The sequence below is a fragment of the Grampus griseus genome, assembly GCF_964374135.1.
Source record: "Grampus griseus genome assembly, chromosome: 7".
Taxonomy (NCBI): Eukaryota; Metazoa; Chordata; class Mammalia; order Artiodactyla; family Delphinidae; genus Grampus; species Grampus griseus.
In genome coordinates this window covers 3124038-3144048 of record NC_139001.1, presented here as the reverse complement: position 1 = coordinate 3144048, position 20011 = coordinate 3124038, and the positions used below count along the sequence as shown (strand labels likewise).

The 20011-nt window shown below is 48.8% G+C and overlaps 1 protein-coding gene across 17 annotated transcripts in view; it reads left to right on the top strand.

Moving 5' to 3' along the window:
• LRRFIP1 (LRR binding FLII interacting protein 1) overlaps nt 1-20011 on the top strand; it is a 142103-nt gene that overhangs the window by 98479 nt on the left and 23613 nt on the right. For 5 of the 17 annotated variants that reach the window (XM_082657633.1, XM_082657643.1, XM_082657628.1 and 2 more), the window contains 7 exons: nt 94-171; nt 1518-1562; nt 2727-2792; nt 7589-7678; nt 16862-16897; nt 17343-17468; nt 19035-19106. In XM_082657633.1, coding sequence (XP_082513759.1) covers nt 94-171; nt 1518-1562; nt 2727-2792; nt 7589-7678; nt 16862-16897; nt 17343-17468; nt 19035-19106 — 513 coding nt within the window. The remainder of the gene's footprint in view (nt 1-93; nt 172-1517; nt 1563-2726; nt 2793-7588; nt 7679-16861; nt 16898-17342; nt 17469-19034; nt 19107-20011) is intronic. The other 12 variants (XM_082657636.1, XM_082657639.1, XM_082657640.1 and 9 more) reach the window with 6 other exon arrangements.

The following is a 20011-nucleotide window of genomic DNA, read 5'->3' as shown; positions in this document are numbered from 1 at the left end:
GCAGAAGTCAGTTTCGTGTGAATTGATGATGCCTTTGAGATGAAATAAAGCTGTGAGCCTTTTTCCCCTCCGGCCCGTTTTCTCTGATTACAGGGACTTTCCTGCTCCGACTTCGGGCTTCTCAGTCGTGGCCTTGCTCCCAGACCCGTGTCTGCCCAGAATGGAAACCGGGTCTGTCCTCCTCCTTTTCACATCATTCTTCCCTCTTCTTTCCTTCTGTTGTCACTTGAATTGCTGATTAAATGGACGTGGATACTTCAACCTCTTCCATGTGAAGTCCAAAGAGCAAAGCTTAGTAGATGTTTCAATTGGCTTGACTAACTGGCTAAGACTTTCCTCATCCTTTTAAAGCAAATCAAAAATAATTTAAGACCTTATAATTTTTTTAAAAAAGGAGTTTAGGAAAAAGGAGGCTCTATTAAATGTATACTTTCAAAAGCTCAAGTCCAAAAAATTGGTCTCTTGGGTCTCTCCTCCTTTTCCAGCAATTGTTCCCCATTTGGGGTTTCCTTTGTTTTTTAAAAACACATTTTTTCTCCTGTAAATGTATCCAGGAAGCAATTTGGAAGGCTTTTGTGCATAATCTAACTCCTCCGTCTTGGAAAGTGGGGAGAACGGCGTTCTCCGCTGTGTTTCCTGTTTATACAAGGCCGTCCCCGAGGTGCTTGGCCTTTTTAGCTCCAGGTATAGGAGTCCTGCTCTCGTAGGAGGAGGTCAGAGGCCGAGCTCCAAGAACACATCACGTTATGGAGGTTGAACTGCCATCTCCCTGTATTGTCGTGTTCCTTGGCGTTGCTGAGTGATTCATCCCTGTTCCTGCATGTTCCCCGACCAGCTCGTGGGCCCCCTGCCTTGGGCTCTCCGTGGCCTCTGCCGGTAAACAGGTTATGATGCTCTTTGGAGGTGAGGCTCAGGTCACACGAGCGAGCTGCCCTTGTGTTCCAGCACACCCCGCACAGGCTCTGCCTCCGTTCGGGTGTGGGTTCCCCTGTGCCAGAGACGTGCCAGCCCTGGGTAGCTGCAGCCCCTCTACAGCTCCTTTGTATCTTGGAGACTGTCGCTGGGATCCTCTGATAGAAGCAAACAGGCTCTTCCTGCCGCACTGTTCCTGTGTATTAACACCCCCAAGTGCTTTCTTCACCTGGGATTTTGAGTCGTGGGTTTGGGCTCTTGCTGGTGTCGTTGACGTTGTCACCATTCTGTCTCGCTCCCCGACCCTTTCTTCTAGGAGTGCCTGAAAAGAGAGGCCCAGAAAATAGCCATATTTCAGAGGTTCTGGGGAAGTTCACTATTTTTAAAGTTAGAAATCATCTCATGTTTATTTTCCTTGTAAATGTGGATTTCCATCTATCAGAGTTATTGAAGGCATGGTGCCTTTGTGGACTTCTTTTCCTTATAACAGTTGTACAATAACTTGGCTGTCATGATCACCAAAAGCATCATAATTACCTTGTCACTATTACTTGTTGCTGTTTTTTCAAGGGTTTAAAAACCTGCCATTTGCTTTCATCCTCCAGCCCTCCTATATGTACGGCGCTGCCCGGCCGGCTGGGAGTTACCGGGTGCGTGTGCTTCCCACAACCCCTTGCCCGCTTCTGCCCACTCCGCCCATTCCCACCACCCCCCCACGCCCTGCCTAACCGCCCCCCGCCACGGCCCCTCAGCACACACGCACGCCTCTCCCCCACCGAACACCTGCTCTGAGTGCGGTGGACTCAACCTGTTTGCAGCCCTTCTGGGGGTGAATTACCCCTTTATGTGGAGCTTACACTTGCAGCCCCCTTTGGCCAGATCTGGGGTTTGTTTCTCCCGACAGTTGACAGTAGCTGGGGAAGACACGTGTTTGTATAGGATTGTTAGGCAGAAATAAAGTATTGGCAACATTTGCTTAATCTATTGGCAAAAAGAAAGATAGGTTTTTATTGCTTTGGTAACCTTAACAGATATTAATCCATTATGTTATATTATCTTGGAAATTTCCAGTTTTAAATACCAGGTACTTATGCTCTGCAGGAAACTTAAGTATTCAAAGTAGCCACACTCTGATTGTTAATAACTTTCTGAACTTCCATCAGATCGCACACTTTTGAATTAGATGTATAACTGGTCCAGCAAACCCGCTGTGTCCTCAAGGAGAAATAGGGGAAATTAAAGTTCCATTCATGGTATTGTAAGCGCCTATTTACCCTCATTTACCCTCAGTGATTGATTACATAGGATTTTCAAGTTAATGAAATGTTCTGTTCTCTAGTTAGCAATTCTTAAAGAATTATAAGATAATTGAGCTATAATCAACATGCTATTTTTCTTACAAAGTCACTTCATATTGGAGTAACTCTCTAAGCATCAACTATGAGGATGCCATGAGAAAATCCAGGATATTTGAACTCTCTGCTCGTTTTAAATCTAGATTTACAAGTTTTTACTTAGCAAGGAATATTTTTCAGAGTCATAGATTTAAAGGAGGTTCCACTGCATGCCAGTTGGTTGATAGCAACTGAAACTTCTCTCACTTGGACTTTTGCACGACCCTGTTTTTTTGCTGCACAGCCTTTGCCTGTGGAGGTGGTTTTGAGCCTTTCCTGCATGTCTTCCATCGTGGTGTTTTTCAGGATGTGTTCCTGGCATGTGTCACTCTTCCTTAGCTTACATTTCAGTGTTTCCTGGGTGCCGATGGAGAGAGGAAAGGTGCTCTGTCCTGACATGACAGTCTGTTTTCGTCACAGGCGTCTGTGTCGGATGAGAGCAGTCTCGGTGGGGCTCGGCGGAGCAGTGCCTGCGGTTCCCACGCTGTAAGGCACTTTCTGCGTTTCCCGAGCTTTCTGCTGCATGACCCTGGGGTGACTCTCTCAGCACAGCTTCAGCCCTGGGAGATAACTAACCAGAGTGATAGGAAGGAAACACTGTCTCATCCCAGTTTTCCATGGTAATAAGGGTCATGGATAACGTAAGTCATACAGCCTTTGGTGTTAGTTTAATGTCCTTACTCGTCAGTTTATGTTGAGGTCAAAGGGAGAAAGATTCATCTTAATTGAGTTTTATCTGCTCTTTCCCTGCAACAAGGGATGAAGTGATCTTATAATAATAAAAGGAGTCAAAGAGTCAAAAGGGAATTCAACAGGCCACAAATTATTCTCACCTCTGGATGATCGAGGAAGATGAACAAATTTAAGGACTAGAGTATTACACATAAGGAATTGCCTTTTCCTATTTTGTTGTCCTTTCACCTCTTTGAAGGATTTGAAGTGATAGGGTTTCTCAATAAAGGTGTAGTAGTTGTACAAGAAATACTTGTTGAATGAAAAAGAGTGAATGAGTGAAGGATAAAGGAAAACAAAACGGGCTGGGCCCATGGAAGTGCGGAAACTGGTTGACCTGTCCTGAGGATCAGCTGACTGGGCTTTGGACCCAGTCAGCCCTCCCCAGGGGCGGATGCTTCTGCGTCCTGAGGCTCCTGCACAAATCCTAGGAAGATGCATCCACGCCCCACATGAACGACGATGGCTGAGGAAATACTTGAAAGTGCTTTTATAATTTTGCTTTCGGAAGTCATTGACTACTTAATCAATTGGTTAAATGATCCGGCTTTATGATTTATTATGTTTCTCCAGCCATGAATATTCAGGAATTCTTAGGCAGTAAGCCAGGGTAGCCTACAGGTTTCTTCAGAATGTAGTTTTTATAAATATTAATTATAATAATTGATGTAACATGAGTTTTTTAAAATTTTTATTGGGGTGTAGTTGATTTACAGTGTTGTGTTAGTTTTAGGTGTACAGCAAAGTGAATCAGTTATACATATACATGTATCCACTCTTTTTTAGGTTCTTTTCCCATATAGGCCATTACAGAGTATTGAGCAGAGTTTTCTGTGCTCTACAGTAGGTCCGTGTTAGTTATCTGTTTTATACGTAGTGGTGTGTATGTGTCAGTCCCACGTAGCATGAGTTTCTGTCGACATCTAATTGAACACTTGCATTGAACAATTTTATATTGCATAAAATTTTAATGCAGTGGAACCCGCTATATTGTCTTTTTCCAAGTTCTTGAATATTTTTGTAGGCCCTTAAAAAGCTCATCAACCATACCTAATGGATGAAATAGCTCAGGCCCATAGGACGGATAAAATGCAACTAAATGATTTTCTTTTATCAGTAAGAGGCAGCAGCCTAACTCTTGAAGAGAATGGATCTTCCCAAGCACCAAAGCAGAACTTCTAATGTCTGGCGGGATGTACGTCTCCTAGATTCTCTTTAAGTGTTGCCTCTGTAGATGGACTTTTTCAAGTAGCCGATTGCTGACCTTCGGGGCCCTGTGACTGGCATCGCTGATTGCTCTTTTGTGTAGCAGTTATTTGGTGTTTTAAACCCTTCTGTAGGAACTGCCTGGGCGGAATGGCTTTAGGGAGTTAGGAGGTAAAAGGTCTTCTTGTCCCGACAGCAGAATGCCTAAAATAGGGCTCACGTCCCCGGTCTCACACCAGGCTGAAGAAATAAAAGAGAATCAAAAGATTTTTTTTTTCTGCACCTAACACCACACTCTCTTGCAGAAGGAGCACAGCATGCGTTTGCTGGATTAAATGGGACAAATTGAACCCTGGGATAAAATCCCTCAGAAGAGATCTCTGGGCCATCGGCTGTGTGCCAGCCACCGATCAGCAGGCCTGGTGGGAGGGAAGGTTCACTGACCTCTCATCCTTTCCCATCTCTGCCCCACCCCCAGCCCTCAGGATAGCCCTGCAAGGGGATGTGGAGCTCCCCGCGCCCAGGAATGCTATCTCCCCAGGCTCTCTATGCAGCTAGGAGCTGTGGCCGCTGACAAATACACACACACAAATGCGAGGACACTGCGCCTTGGGAGTCCCTCCTGTCCTGCCCCGCAGTACTGAGAGCTGGGTCCAGGCTGGCCCCAGGCCTGCCCAGGACAGTCCTGAGCCCTCTTTCAAAGGCTTGTCCCCGTCTCCATTCCCCCAAGAAATCAGCCTCAGACACAGTGTGTGTTTACAATTAAAGGACTAATTACAATTACGGTTAAATGATTAAATGACTAGTTCTTGAAAGTAGAACGGTTTTGCTTCAAAACCTTTCTATTCTGTACCTTCCTTACCATTCGTAAGCTGTGTGCATGTTGTAGGAAGGACTCTTGGCCGTGTGTGAAGTGACCTTCTTAGTTCTGACCCTCTGGGAAGCGGTCATCACCACCGATGCCAGCTGGTCCAGGAGCCGTGAGAGTTGTTTCTAGCAGAAAGTGACAGCTTGAGAAAAGCCCAGCTTGTATTCTCTTGCATAATCCTCAGAACCTGTGTGGTCAGCGTCTCTACTTCATGACATAGATGACAAGATATGTAACTTTCTCAAGCTCTCGTGGCCGATAAGAGATGGACCCTGGACTCAGATCTTGCTATTGAATAACTTACTTCAGCCCACATTAGCCACGCTGACTCTAAAGTATGGGCGACTCCAAAGGTGCCACATGGACCACAGTGACACAGACTTTACACTGATTCTTTTCCGCATGATCAAGTCAGATCGGATGATTTGAGACTCAGGAGTTGGGGAAACCTGGGTCAGAGATAAACCTTATTGACAACAATCTGTCATATCTCAGCACCATAAAGCAGGACTCGAATGACATAGGATACAGTAGGATTTGTCTACAGGAGGAAGTTTTCCTCTCTCTTGTATCAGCAAACCCAAAGTCGAAATACTTCTGCTTTAAAGTGCTGACGTTAGGTGTTTTCCTTTATTTTGAACAATAAAGCTAAAAGGTGAGGCTAGCAATGCTGGTAGATTTCTTGTACGTGCCATACATGGCAGTGATTCTTACACACAGTGTGTGTACAGCGGTATTATCTGTGCATCAGAAACAGCATCTTGCACCTACGTGTAAATACACAATAAATATTTATCCAACATAGGAATGAGTCCAGGCAAGATGGGTCTGGGGAATTTGCTCATCTTGACCAAGGCTGTTAACAGCCTAAACTTGAAATGGTTCATTCAACAAGTATTTCTCAAGTACCTACTGTGTGCCAGGCCTCGTCTGGTTGCTGGGGATTCAGCAGGGAACAAAATAGACACAGACTCTGCCCTGGGGAATTCTCTGCCCTGGGGAATTCCTCTCTGGTGGAAAAACAGGCAAACTAAACGATGGTATTTACTTACGATAAGGATCGTGAGCGCCCCTGAAGTTTTGTGGCCCCATAATTTGCAGTAGGAATGATGCCTGCGGGCCTCCAGGGGGCCTGGGGGCAGGGAGCGGGCAGTCAGCACAGGCCTCGCAGGCCAGCTTCTCAGTCTGCCGGTGCCTGTGGTCCTAAATGGTGTTCGAGTTCCGCCTCCCCTCCCACCCTCCCCCCACCCTGCCTCGTTCAAGAGGAAGGTAAGATTTTCTTTTTCAGGTCTCATGAACCGCTTTTATGATATTTTTCAGATATGTACATACTTTTTTTCTTAACATCTTTATTGGAGTATAGTTGCTTTACAATGTTGTGTTAGATTCTGCTGTATAGCAAAGTGACTTGTAGTGAGGTGGATGGACTTAGAGACTATCATACAGAGTGAAGTAAGTCAGAAAGAGAAAAACAAATACCATATGCTAACGCATATGTATGTAATGTAAAAAAAAATGGTTCTGAAGAACCTAGAGGCAGGACAGGAATAAAGACGCAGATGTAGAGAATGGACTTGAGGACACCGGGCAGGCTTAAGGGGAAGCTGGGACGAAGTGAGAGAGTGGCATGGACATATAGACACTACCAAACGAAAAATAGATAGCTAGTGGGAAGCAGCCGCGTAGCACAGGGAGATCAGCTCGGTGCTTTGTGACCACCTAGAGAGGTGGGATGGAGGGGTGGGAGGGAGATGCAAGAGGGAGGGGATATGGGGTATATGTACACATATAGGAAGGTAAGATTTTGTTGTTGTTATTGTTGTTAAACTGAAAATGCATTTAGGCCTATCACAAATGTGAATACAAATCAAAGTTAAGGGCATAGCCTCCAGATACACGAGTTGCTGGTGTTTTCCTTTACTAGAAGAGAGGAAGTTTAGGTAGATGGGTAGACAGACAGATGTACACGTAGGCCACCAGATAGAAGGTCCTGCGGCACTTTAAAAAGCCTTGCCTTATTTTGTATTAACCCTAAATCTTATTTTGTATTCACTTGCAAAGATAGTAGAGAGGCAGACTTTTGCATTGCCCCGAAGCCGGCCCCGCTTGTCCCGGTCTTCAGTTTCTGTGCCGGCAGGCAGCTCACGTTCGTGGAGGCTTTTCTGCGCAGAAACTAGGTGTCCTCCACACCCCAGCTGAACAGATGCTCTGTGTTACTTTCTTCCTACTAACCAAGAATTCTGTGTTTTTTGATAGTGTGATTAAGTTTTGTGTTCTGAGTGGCCGCATGTCGAATGCTGGGAAGACACAACCTCCTTTCCCAGGGCCGGCCAGCGGCCGCACTAACCTCTCCTTCCCTTCTGGGCTGCGCCTGGCTGGCCTCACAGCTAACCGGAGCCTTTGTCTCGTGGCCTCCGTCCTCCTTGCATCTTCGCTGACCTGTTCCTTTGTTTCCATCTGCGTGTCCCGCGGCCAGCTGGGTGGGCAGCCCTCGGAGCACAGCGGCCACTTCAAGTCCAGCTCCCGCAGCTCCTCGAGAGGCAGCTCGGCGCGGGCCAGCCCAGTGGTGAGTGGGCCTCTCGCCCTTGCTGCTGTCCACTTCCTCCCTTCCCCCCCCCCCTTGGACCCTTCACTCCTCTGTCCCGTAAGAAGATCCCTCCACCTCCAAACGCCTGAACCGGGAGAAAGTAGGAAGGCTTTCCATGATTTATTTCAGGTCTAAGCAAAAGCAGGATTGGGGAGGATGCTTCCAAATTTAGAAAATGACTATTCAGTGAGCTCAGAATTGCACTGCTCAGTTTGCAAAGGACCATCTAGGAAGCTGCTGACAGCGCTGAAGAGATGGGGGTCTCACTGGGAGACGGGAACTTTGCGCAGTGCAGGAGAAATGTAGCCATGTGCCTGGATGTGTTGTTTTTATGATTTAAAAATTTGAAGGCTCTTTTTGTATTTGTCCCAGTTAATTTATTTTTTTTTAATTGGGGTATAGTTGATTTACAGTGTTGTGTTAGTTTTAGATGCACAGCAAAGTGAATCAGTTATACATACACATGTATCCACTCTTTTTTAGATTCTTTTTCCATATAGGCCATTGAGAAGAGTTCCCTGTGCTACACAGTAGGTCCTTGTTAGTTAGCTATTTTATGTATAATAGTTTGTGTATGTCAGTCCCAATCTCCCAATTTACCCCTCCTACCCCTCCCCCTACTTCCACCCTGGTAACCATAAGTTTGTTTTCTACATCTGTGACTCAATTTCTGTTTTGTAAGTAAGTTCATTTGTACCATGCTTTTAGATTGAAGGGTTCACTTTTTTTTTTTTTTTTTGTGGTACGCGGGCCTCTCACTGTTGCGGCCTCTCCCGTTGCGGAGCACAGGCTCCGGATGCGCAGGCCCAGCGGCCATGGCTCACGGGCCCAGCCGCTCCGCGGCATGTGGGATCCTCCCGGACCGGGGCACGAACCCGTGTCCCCTGCATCGGCAGGCGGACTCTCAGCCACTGCGCCACCAGGGAAGCCCCTGAAGGGTTCACTTTTAAACATTTTGTTTGGAACATTATCTGTTATTGGAGCCCAACAGTTTTTTAGGGTAAAGTATCGGCCTGCGAGTGCCACGGCATCCCTAGCTCTGTTCCATCCCCCACTGTCCCGTTGGTCCTCTGTTCAGTGCCTGTGAAACAAACGACAGAGCTGCTCTCCTGTTTGTCACCCGGCCTGAGATGACCCACGTTCTGCTTCAGAAAGCAAGGGGTCCTGCTACCTAGTCTCCATCATTTAAGTCTCATTTTTGTGTGTTTTTCCTGTGGTCCTTGGAATTTTAGACAGTTTCACCGCATCTGATGCTTTGTATGAGGCAACTGTATTGTTCTCTTGACCATAAGGGATTGGCAGGGCACATCTGCCTGGGGGACATTTGGGATGGGGGGCTGACACAATGACCAGGGAAGGACGTCCAGTGGACAGGGGCTGGGCCGTGTGCCGAGCGGTGTGCATGCCAGCCCTGCACCACGGGGGCCGCCACACCGAGGGCCAGGACCCCTCCTCATAGACCCTGGGCAGAAGAAGGCAAAGATGGGCGAGGTTGAACTTGGAACTTGACTGTGGTTTGTAACTCACTTACACAACACCACAGTTAGACGCATCGATGTCTAAAATTCAGGAAGTGTTCCCGGTCATCAGAGAAGAGGCCGTGGGTTGAGTCGCCCACTTGCACACGTGCACCCATGGGGTGCTGCTGATTTGCTTTTAAAATTAGATGCAGCCTTTTAAAGCCAGGAGGCTTCACACCAAATGCAGACGTCTGCTTCTCCTGGCGACGAAAACAAAGGAATGGATCCCTTTTGCAGACTGAGCCCGTATTGCTGAGTCGGGGGCCTCAGTCCCCCCACGCCTGCCCTGGTTTCCCCGACTCCAAGGCCAAGGCCAGAGCCATTCGTCACTGGGCTTGCCCGGATGCTCTCCTGCTAGTAGAGAAATGTTCTCTCCGCCGTTTACACATCGAGGGTGAGAAAACAAAAGATAGATGAGGCAAGCGAGTATTAGAGCAGGAGAGCCTGTTTCCCTGTGGAATTGAAAGCTGCCCCCCTTGCCCCCCAGCAATGAGGGTAATAGGAGAAGCCGCTTCCTGACCGCACTGGAGTGGGGCAGGAAACGTGGGATGGCGGACACCCCACAAAGTCCGCTGCTTACTGCTCCAGCCAGGACTGGTCAAGCAGGGACGGTAAGGTATACAGCTGTTCCGTATCACGTACGTTCAGTGTTCAAAACCTGGTGCCTCACTTCTTCTGCACGTGGCAGACGGGACTGAAGCGCAGCGTTTGTGAGCTGAGGGGTCCCTGCGCCGAGGTGAGCAGCGCCCGTCTGCGCGGGCCTGCCTGCCTGCCTCCGCCTTCAAGCCCTTGCTTGCGTGTTTCCGACAGAAGTCATCGGTGTTTTCCCATGATAGACCCGACGCGGAGAGCGGCCCGTTCTCAGGCATGACGCTCGCTCTCTGGCGCTCACTTTGGGGAACACGAAAGTTCACGGTCGTCAGAAGAAGCTGAGGCCTGACCCCTCCTGGGCTCCCTGCCTGGCGCAGCTCAGGCGAAGCAGGGAACTGTGCGCCCGTGATGGTCTGACGTCTTTGGGTTTATCCGGGCGTCAGAATGAAGTCTCAGCCTAGCAACACGTCTAGTTCCCCGGACGGAAGAGACTGAAACCAGATATGAATTCCCCTGTCATCTGCTTCCTAAATCTGACAACAGTTTACTCCCAGAAAATGGGTTTAGTGGACACAAGAGAGGTGAGCGTTCATCGTGCCCGTGTCCCTGGGGCCTGAGGACGAGAGGCGGGGGTCTCTTGGTAACTGGGGAGCCTGGCAAGACCTCCACCACCGTCCCTTGGTCCCTGGAGAGCCCTGGGTTTGCAAGACTCCCAGGGGCTTGACTGGGCTGATTTTTCAGTTCATTACACACAGGTCATCAGTTCCGTCTCCTTTCTCCCCTGACCCAGCTGCTCATTGACAAAGGTCGGCTGACTCAGGCTGGCACAGTTAGTGAGCAGAGGTCAGCATCCGGGCACCTCACGTGGGTGTGGGGCGTCAGAGCTGAGGACGCCTCTGGGTGTGGCCCTCAGGAGGCAGAGGCACCTGTGTGCCGCGCAGGGCACTTCCACGCAGTTATAGTGGCTCCTGGTCATCTGAAGGATAGAGCACAGGCAGCATTCCTGGCCTCTGCAGAGGGTCTGGAGGACAGAGCTGAGTGAGCCCTCTGCTTGGTGCTTCCAAACCGCAGTCCTCTTCCACGGAATCTGCCCCATTTCTCTTTTCTGAGCCTGCACAGTCACACCACTGGAAAGGGCTGGGAGTTTGCATTTTGGGCTTGCGAGACGAACAGTGTAAGTGGATGCATTTGGCCTTGTTGATTGGAAAGAGGCCAGGAAACTTGTGCTCAGACTCCCCTGGTCCTCCTGCCTGGGAGGGAGGCCTGCAGGGACAGGCGGTGCCCAGGGAGAGGCCCGTGGGGTGAGTGATCCTCCCCACCTGGCTTCTCAGAAGGACGCAGAGCAGGAAGGGAGAGTTCCAAGACCCAGGTTAAGATGTCACAGCTCTCATTCCTGGCTGGGGACACCTGGCCAGGCACGTAGACTTCCTGAACTCCACCTGGAAAGATGAGTAATGATATGCTTGAAAACCAAAAACAAGAAAAGATTTGGGTTGATAACCTGCTTCTCCTGGGCGAGTTTTCCAGGGCTGTGAGTGTTGTCCACTATGGCTCAGGGAGAATGATCCCGCCTGGTGATCCATCAGGAATATGGTTCCAGGGGGTGGTACGGGTGAGGGCAGGGGGCAGGGGCCTCTCCGGGAGGAAGTAGGAGCCGGGGCAGGGGCAGCCCTGGGAGGCTCTGGGTGTGGGATGTAGGCTGGTGCCCCAGGGGACGGGCAAGTGGAGCATTGCCCAAGAACAAAAGTAACCAGAATGAGGGAAAACGATAGCTTGCCCCACTTTGAGAAAATAAAGGTACCTCAGCATCCAAAGATGCGAAGTGTGCCCCACCCCCTGGGTCCTCCAGCCTCGTGGGGAGCAGAGAGGGTGCCCGCCCCATCTCAGAAGGGCATACACTATGGGACCTCATCTCATTTTTCACGTTCTGTAGCTGAGCCCTATTTTCTTCTCCAGAACCTTCCTGCTGCGGAAGTTGGGGTCCGTTCATTCAGCCAGTGTTTCTCGAATGTTCTAGACACAGGGCTGCAGTGGTGAAGGAACACACCTGCTCCCCTCACAGACCTCAGCAAATGGGCGCAATACAGTATAGAACTCAGAGCACGAGCTCGAAGGAAAGAGGCAGGATGCTTCCAGGGAGCTGGACTCGGGAGTCTGGGTAATCCAGGCCCGGAGAACAGCCCGGCAGAGGGCCTCGCCTGGAGGGCCCGACGCAGCTGTGTCACCCAGGCCTCAGAACCCAGCGAACCTGCTGGGTCACGGAAGCACCGGTCAGGGGTGTCCTGCGTGGCGCCCAGGTTCACGCGCCAGTGTGTTTTCAGAGAAGCATTGGTGGTGAACAGGAATCTCAGCCCCATCTGAGTTAGAAAAACAAAAGACTGTAATGACTCATGTTTTGTGTCGTGTGAAGAGGTGGAAGCAGGAACCAGGTGGAAAAACAGGTCTTGAATTATAAATACAAGAGTTCAAGGACCAGTCATTCAGGATGAGGTCAATATTATCGGATTTAAACCAGAAATTTCCATTCTAATGGTAGCCTCCACTGCTGTTTATATCTGAAGGAAAATTACCCTTAAAATGGGTGTTTTCTGAGCAGCGTTCAGTACTGTCAGTTGGTTTCTCGAGAGGGACCCCGTGACACTGGGACACTGCTTCCATGATCCCATTTCCCATCTGGGGCTTGGGGCACCATGAGGAAAAGTCCCTTTGTCCCTGGCCCCCTTGCTAGGGTCTTCCCACGCCCACCTACTGTACTCTGTCTCGAGGAAGGTGGGCAAGCCAGGTGGTGATACGGAAAACTTGGAATTTGAAACCTCACCAGACATTATATTTAAGTGAGCCTAAATAGTGTGCTCATTTAGACACGATTTTAGGAGGTTGGAATTAACAGAATATTTAACGTGCTACGTTAAGCGTTTGTTTCTGAAAGGAAGAGTTGCCATAATTTAAAAGTTCACAGAATTTGTTTGGAAGTGACTACCTCCCGTAGATTTTAAAAGATACCTTTTTATACACTCCATTGTCATTATAAAATACTGGTTTGCATGTTTCATAAGGCTGTTACTATAAAGTTTTCACACTGACCTAAAACGTTTAGTATTGCTGGTAAATGAGAGTAGGAAGGCTAACAGGCTGCAAGGTCTGTGGTGCTGCCGCCCTTCCTCGGATAAGAAGGCAATGTCCACGAGGTCCTGTGGCTCGTCCCGGGTCCCGTGCTGCCGTGGGCTGCAGCGTGTGGGGACACGTGTGGTCCACGGCATGCCCTGGGTCACATCATGCAGCAGAAACGACAGTGTTTAAAACCCTTCCATCTATTCTGTTTCTTTGTATATTATTTTCAGAGATAAAGTACTATGCTTTATGTCAAATTAAACTCACCGTCAGGGTTACTTATCTGTTCCTTTGTTAGGGGCAGTGAGGGGTGCCCGGCCTGACCAAGGCTCCCTGGGCCGGTCCCACTCTGTTCGACACAGGCTGCCATCTAGTGGCATCCGGTGGGGCTGCAATGGCTCCATGCTGCTGCGCGGCTTTTCTCCCTCCATCCCTCCCTTCCTCTTGCCTTGCCTTCCTTCTTTCCTTTCCTTCCTTCCTTCTGTTTTATTGAAATACAGTTGATTTACAATGTTGTGTTAATTTCTGCTGTACAGAAAAGTGATTGTTATACATATATATATTCTTTTCCATTATGGTTTATCACAAGATATTAAATATAGTTCAGTTCCCTGCGCTATACAGTAGGACCTTGTTGTTTATCCATTCGATATATAATAGTTTGCATCTGCTAATCCCAAACTCCCAATCCGTCCCTCCCCCAACCAAAACTGCACCACTTTCCATGGGGCTCCGCGTACTTCTTAGGTTGCAGGAAGGCTGGCAGATACACGTGTCCCTTGTCATTCAGAAAACAGACAAACGTCAGTCACCCTGATACGTAAAATACAGATTGGAAACAATAGTCAAGCATAGATTGGCTATAACTGTCATTGAGAGCTTAATTTTTCCCTCCGTGGTCTCTACTTAAAAACACGTCCTGAATTTTCACATTCTGAGTTTGTTATCTATTTCAGAACAAAGGCTTTTTTCAAACTACTTTTAAACTAAAGAGAAAGCTATGGTTTTAGGGTTTTTTCTCCCTTATTTGGTGTTTTGCAAATTACAAAAGCAGCGTGTGTGTTTATGGTGAAACAATGCAGAACAAAGCTATGCTAAAGGCCCCCAGGAAACCAGTGCTTTGGGGTCTGGTGTATAGTTCTCATCTTTCTCACAAGAAATACTACAAAAAAGAAAGTGGGGTCCTCATTTTATGGGCACGGATAGCTTTGTAGGTGAACATAGGATTTCTGGAGCTTCATTTCTCTGGGCAATATTTATCTATTGCTGAGGAACAGTCAGGAAAGACACTATTTAAACTGCAGAGCAAAACAGCAACAGGCTTCTCACGGTAGCTTGATGTTCTGTTCAACTGAATCTTCTCTTTCCACCAACAGTTAAAATACCCTCTTTATTTTCATCTCATTCATATTTGTTCTGCAAACTAACTTATTCTAGGGAATAAAGGCCTTGTGTCCAGGAGATCTAATGAATGGATTCTGCAGCAGAGCAAGTGCTGGACAGTAACTTTTCCTTCGTTGTTGGAAATTTTCAGGAATATTTGTATTCCCAAGTGGAGAGGAGACCCACACTTGAAATGCTAAAATCTTCCTCATGACTCAGAACATCGGTCGGGGGCTCCCTGGAGCTCTGCCAGGGAGGATGAGATAGAACCATCTTAATTGTGGGCCATCTACAGATGTTCCAGAATATCTAGTTAGGCTGGTGTGACATGCACATCTGGAAAAATATAAATATATAAGTTTACACACGCTAAACGCACGTGCCAACAAATGGCAGGCGGTGTGCGACATGGTAGTGAGTGAGCTGTCTTTATCTAACAGGCTATGACTGCCACATCGAGTGTGAAAAAGGATGCACGTGGCCAAGAGTGTCTGGAAATCTCCTGTCCTTGGAGGCCAGCCGGCTGTGGCCCAGTGGAGAGGAGAGTCCTCTGGGCGGAGGCAACGCCAGAATCCAAAGCCCCACCCACCCAGGGGCTTATTTAGCAAAAGCTGGGAGTGAGGCCAGCGCGGCTCATCCCGCTGGCCTGGGGGCTGCAGCTCCTTCACGCCCTCTCAGGACAAGAAGGAGACTGGTTAGCTGAGAGTAGAAAGTTCTTGCTGAAGCCCCAGATGTGAGCTGGGTGCGTGAGAACAGATGCAGTGGATTTGGGAGGCAGATCCGGGGGCAGAATTGGATCTGTCAAGCAGAAGAGCCTTGAGCTCGACTCTCCTGAGCTCAGAGCTGGTTTCAGAAGTTGCCTTCTTTTGAATTAATCAAGTATTTTGTACGATTCCTTCTGATCCCCTTGGTCGGCTGACTAGCTCTCACGCTTTGCTGTGTTATTCTAGCGGTTACTTCAGGCATCCTGCCCTTGGAAAGCAGGTTTGAGGAGCGTGAAGGAGAGAAGGTGGCAGTCAGTGAGCCTTCTTGGTGGGGGACAGGATGGTGAGGATGTGGGCATCCAGCCCAGCACGGGCCCAGGGTGGGCAGAGGACAGGAAGTGCGCGTCTTTACAGGAAATCACCGCCATTACGGCATCCTGACCTGTGCTTAGCGCCTGCACCCACATGCCCCGTGCATGACGGCGATGTGGGCAGTTGACCTGTTCACGAGCCGCTCTGCGGTGGCCTCGGACCCAGACCCGTTAGGATTTGTCCACCTGCAGTCTGGGTGGTCTGTGGCGTAAACAGTCAAGGGTGACTGCAGGGTCCCAGCTCACTCACGAGGTCTCCTGGATCAAAGGTGTGATCCCACCCGTCACGGGCATCTTCAGTTGACTCCCTGGCCATCAAATTTAAGAACCTCTGAGCTACAGGAGGTGGGATTGGAGGCATGATGGGAAAATCCAGAGAGTCTGGAGACAACTTGGTGCAGGGTTCTCTCGCCCTCTGGGACCTTTCCCATGGACTTTCGGAAAGGAGCCCTCAATGTGCCAAAAAAAAAAAGAAGAAGAAAAAAAAAGAGAAAGTTGGCCTTTCGTTGGATGCTAAGCAAAGAAAGAAATAGCACCAGTGCAGCCTCAGACTGTTGACCCCAACAGACCCTCACAGGGCAGGGGTCTCCCGTACGGTTGAAGCAGATGTGCTGTCTTGGGGCTCCACAGGCTGCTGGGGTTCCCGCAGAGACCCCTGCTTGCAGGAGGGAAAAGAGAGGATTCAGAGACAGTCCAAACAGGAAAGATTTTGAAAAGCCAAATTCTTGGGGTCCCCTTTTTCACCCAGCAAATTCTCCTGTACCGTCACCCACCCCCAGCCAGCTCCCCACATCTGGGTGTCTGTCTCAAAATGTTTACACTAGAATTTTCACGTTGACTCAGTTACTCAGAAGCAGTGGAAAAGCTGCAGTTGTGGCTCCACTGCTTTCTCTTGCTTTGGAGACCAAGTGTAGTGAGAGTCAAAATTAAAACTGTGTGGTTGCATCTTCCAGCCCCCAGAATGCTGGTCATATTCTCACGTTCCGATCATAGTAATTGTGGTGGGTGAACGAGGCTGGTGCCTGTCCTGTCCCACACTGTGTCCTGCACACATGTAGAAACTGGTCAAGTCATCCTGTTCAGTTCATTCACAAATCATCTTCCTGTGGAAGTTGTGAAAGTTGAAAAACCACACGGTGAAATTCAACCAGGCTCACTGAGCTGCCCGTGGGCCACCGCTGTGACACCAGCGTATCCGAGAGTCTCATGGCAAAGGAGTGTTTAAAATCACAAAGCAGGGGAAGATCCCACATGCCGCGGAGGGGCTGAGCCCGTGAGCCGTGGCCACTGAGCCTGCGCGTCCGGAGCCTGTGCTCCGCAACGGGAGAGGCCACAACAGTGAGAGGCCCACATGATGCAAAAATAAAAAAATAAAATCACAAAGGAAGCTGATGCTTTATTTTATTATTGTCTTACCCCCTAAATCCAGATTCTCCGTTTAATGCTTTTAAGTATTTAATATTTATCCATTTTCCTCTCCAGGTTGAAGAGAGACCAGAAAAAGACTTCACGGAGAAGGTAAGGAATTTCTGTAGAGCTTTATGTTGTGTCATCTATAAACCACGAGGGTCCCGAAATTTATGGATGAAACTAACAAGAAAATATATTGCTTGATCTTTAATAAAGAATTTCACCACGGAGTGAACAGGACTAGTGGGTGGCTCACCAGGCAACACACAACCTTTGGGGTCCCCAGGGGCGGGGGTCACTTCCAGTGTGCATGCTAAACCTGCAGAACGGTGAAGGAATTCACGACGGGCCCAGCCATGGAGCTTACGGTTACTCCAGACAAACCCTGAGCGTCCATGAGGCCCCTCGAGATGAACCTCTTTTTCTTGCTCACCACAAACCCACCGAAGATATTGCAGTTTGGAACCTGAGTTCAAGTAAAGGTACCATCCTCGTAGACTGAGAAATAATCCTGGTTTGGGCTGAAATCCCATTTGCTCTTGCCACTTTGCAGGGGTCTCGTGGGCTGCCTGGCCTGTCTGCAGCCACACTGGCCTCCCTGGGTGGGACTTCCTCTCGAAGGGGCAGCGGGGACACCTCCATCTCCATTGACACTGAGGCCTCCATTAGGGAAATCAAGGTAAGACCCTCTACTTACGCGTGACCTAGAGAAACCTTCTGTGAAAATCAGTCTTCAAGTAAAGTAGGATTTAATTTGTGAAGTTCCAGCTCTTTCTTCTCCGTCTGGTCTCCCCTCCCTCCCATTAAGCTTGGTGTTCTAGTAACAGTAGGGCCCGGCCCGGTTCTTGTTCTGCAAGGAGCCGCCCCTGACTTCCCCGCCCCGGTAGGGCCAGCACACCTGCGCTGGGATCCCTCAGCTCCCCGGGCACACCTGGGCGAGACCCCTCACCACGCTGCCCTGAGGCGCTCAGCCACCTCTGTACACAGAGCAGAAGTGGACATTCCGCCCACAGCACTGGAAGGTGCTGGACACGGATCACTCGCTGCCCCCGACAGTACCACCCTGCCCTTCGCGCATCCCCGCCCTCTGCCTGCAGCGTGCCCTTCCTTTCCCTCTGTCATATGCGTAATATGCCTTCAGTAGACCCCATCATGGTATTTTAGTGATCTTTCCTTCTCCCACTAGTCTGTGGACACTGTTCTCTGTTACATCCTCAACACTGAGTGTGTGACAGACAAATGGGCCTCTGCTTGTTAAAGTCACTAGGGACGTTGCATCTGAAAAGGAGACTGTGCAGAGGGGAGGCCGAGTCACCAGACCTCGTGTCCTCTGGAGAGAGCGCCAAGGACAGGGAGGCTCTTCCAGGGCACCAAGGGCAGGGAGGCTATTCCGGGTCAGGTTTGGCTTCATTCATGGACGAGCTTTCTAGTAATGAAAACTGGTGAAAGGGAACCAGCTTCCATTGGTGCTACCTGAACAGATGGATGGCATTTGCCAGGGAGGCCAGAGAAGAGCTTAAGCATCAGGGCCGGTGGGACTAGGTCCCCCTGCAGACGCCTTCCAACTCCTGTGCTTTATAAGAACAATGTTTTGACTTCTGTTCCTGAAATGTCCCTCCCTGTGTGGTCCCTCGGCCTCCTGTAGCCCTTTGGTCATCCTTTCCCGCCTTGAAGTGGAGTTGGCTGCAGTCATAATCTGCATCTGGTCTTGGGGTTGTGAGCATGACTCAGTCGTTCAGTGAGGATTTATTGCAACTCCAGCTCACGCCAGACACCAGCCCCTGGGAATGTGGCGGTGAACGAGACGGGAAAGTAGAGTCCTTGGGCTCTGTAAGGGCAGGGACAAGGCTTTGCTGATTTCTGTCTTCCGTATCTTACTGTGTGTAGCACAGAGCAGAACTCAAAAGAGCTTGAATGAACTGTTAAGAATGAGTAAGTTAACCTGTTCCATTTTCAGAAGCTCATTTTATAAAACTGCGTAAAAATATTTGAAGCCACATACCTTTGATAAAATTGTGTGAAAATATCATATGAGATACACCTACATTTTCATCTTTGTAGTGTTGAAATTCATCTTATTTTCCTTTTAACACTTAAAAAAGTTAAACGAAGATCGCTGCTCCAACTACTCAAATAAGGAAACCGCCCAGAAGTAGAAAAGAATCAGAGAATCGCCTCTCCTTCCTTGTGGTCTCTGTCCATTTTTCCCTTTAACATCATTTGCCTTTTTTGCCATTTCCCCCAGGAGCTCAATGAGTTAAAGGACCAGATTCAGGATGTAGAAGGCAAATACATGCAGGGATTGAAGGAGATGAAGGTACCGGCTTACGGAAGTGTGGACTCACGATATTAACCCAGCTTAACTTTAAAAAATCCTACAGAAGACATTCAGACTGCATGCTCGCTCTGAAGAGGCCGCAGACTGTAGACCTCAAAGTGGCAGGAATGCTAGTAGCACGGGTGCGCGTGCTCAGGGTTTTCCCTAAGGCAGCTTTGAAACCAAGGCTCGAAAATTGTAACTCCTCATTAGCAAATGTTACTAACATGTTTCCTGGTGCATGTCTTGGACTCACCTCCCCACCACACCTGGCTTAAAACCAGTTTCTCATTTCCCACAGAAGCAGACCCTACACTTGAAGAAGCGTTTTTGGTTTTCTTCACTTTCCGCAGTCCTTACATACAAGGAGGGCTTCAACTTAATTTGCTTCTCAAAACACCTGATGTCTCCCGATAAGGAAGTTCTGTTGCTGTGCTTTTGAAACACACAAATTATTTGCATACTGTGCCATTTTGCTAATGGAAGCAGTGTCTGAATGTGTGTCTTCTCGGTTTTATTTGAGTAAATGACACGGTACTCGTAGCAAGTGGCATTACTGCATTGTGCCGACCAGGAAGTTGAGTTGCCAGGCTCCGTGAAGTGAGGTGGGGCATCAGGGACTTTATTCTCTGGCTTCACCGGGCAGCTCGGGCAGCTCAGGAGTCTAGCAAGAGATGGTAACTCTGTTCCTTCCTTTTCAGCTCCTGAGAAAGTACCCCCAAACCAGTCTGAGTTCGGTATCCCAGGGGCGCCAAATCACATGACTAATTAATCAGTTTCCTATTTGTCACCGCTCTTTAAAAAGGGGGGAAAATTAAGATTCTGGCTTTCAACTCCTACCGGAGTTGGAAAGAGAGCCATGGAAGCAGCGCAGGAATCACTGGTCCCACCTGAAATCCTTGCCC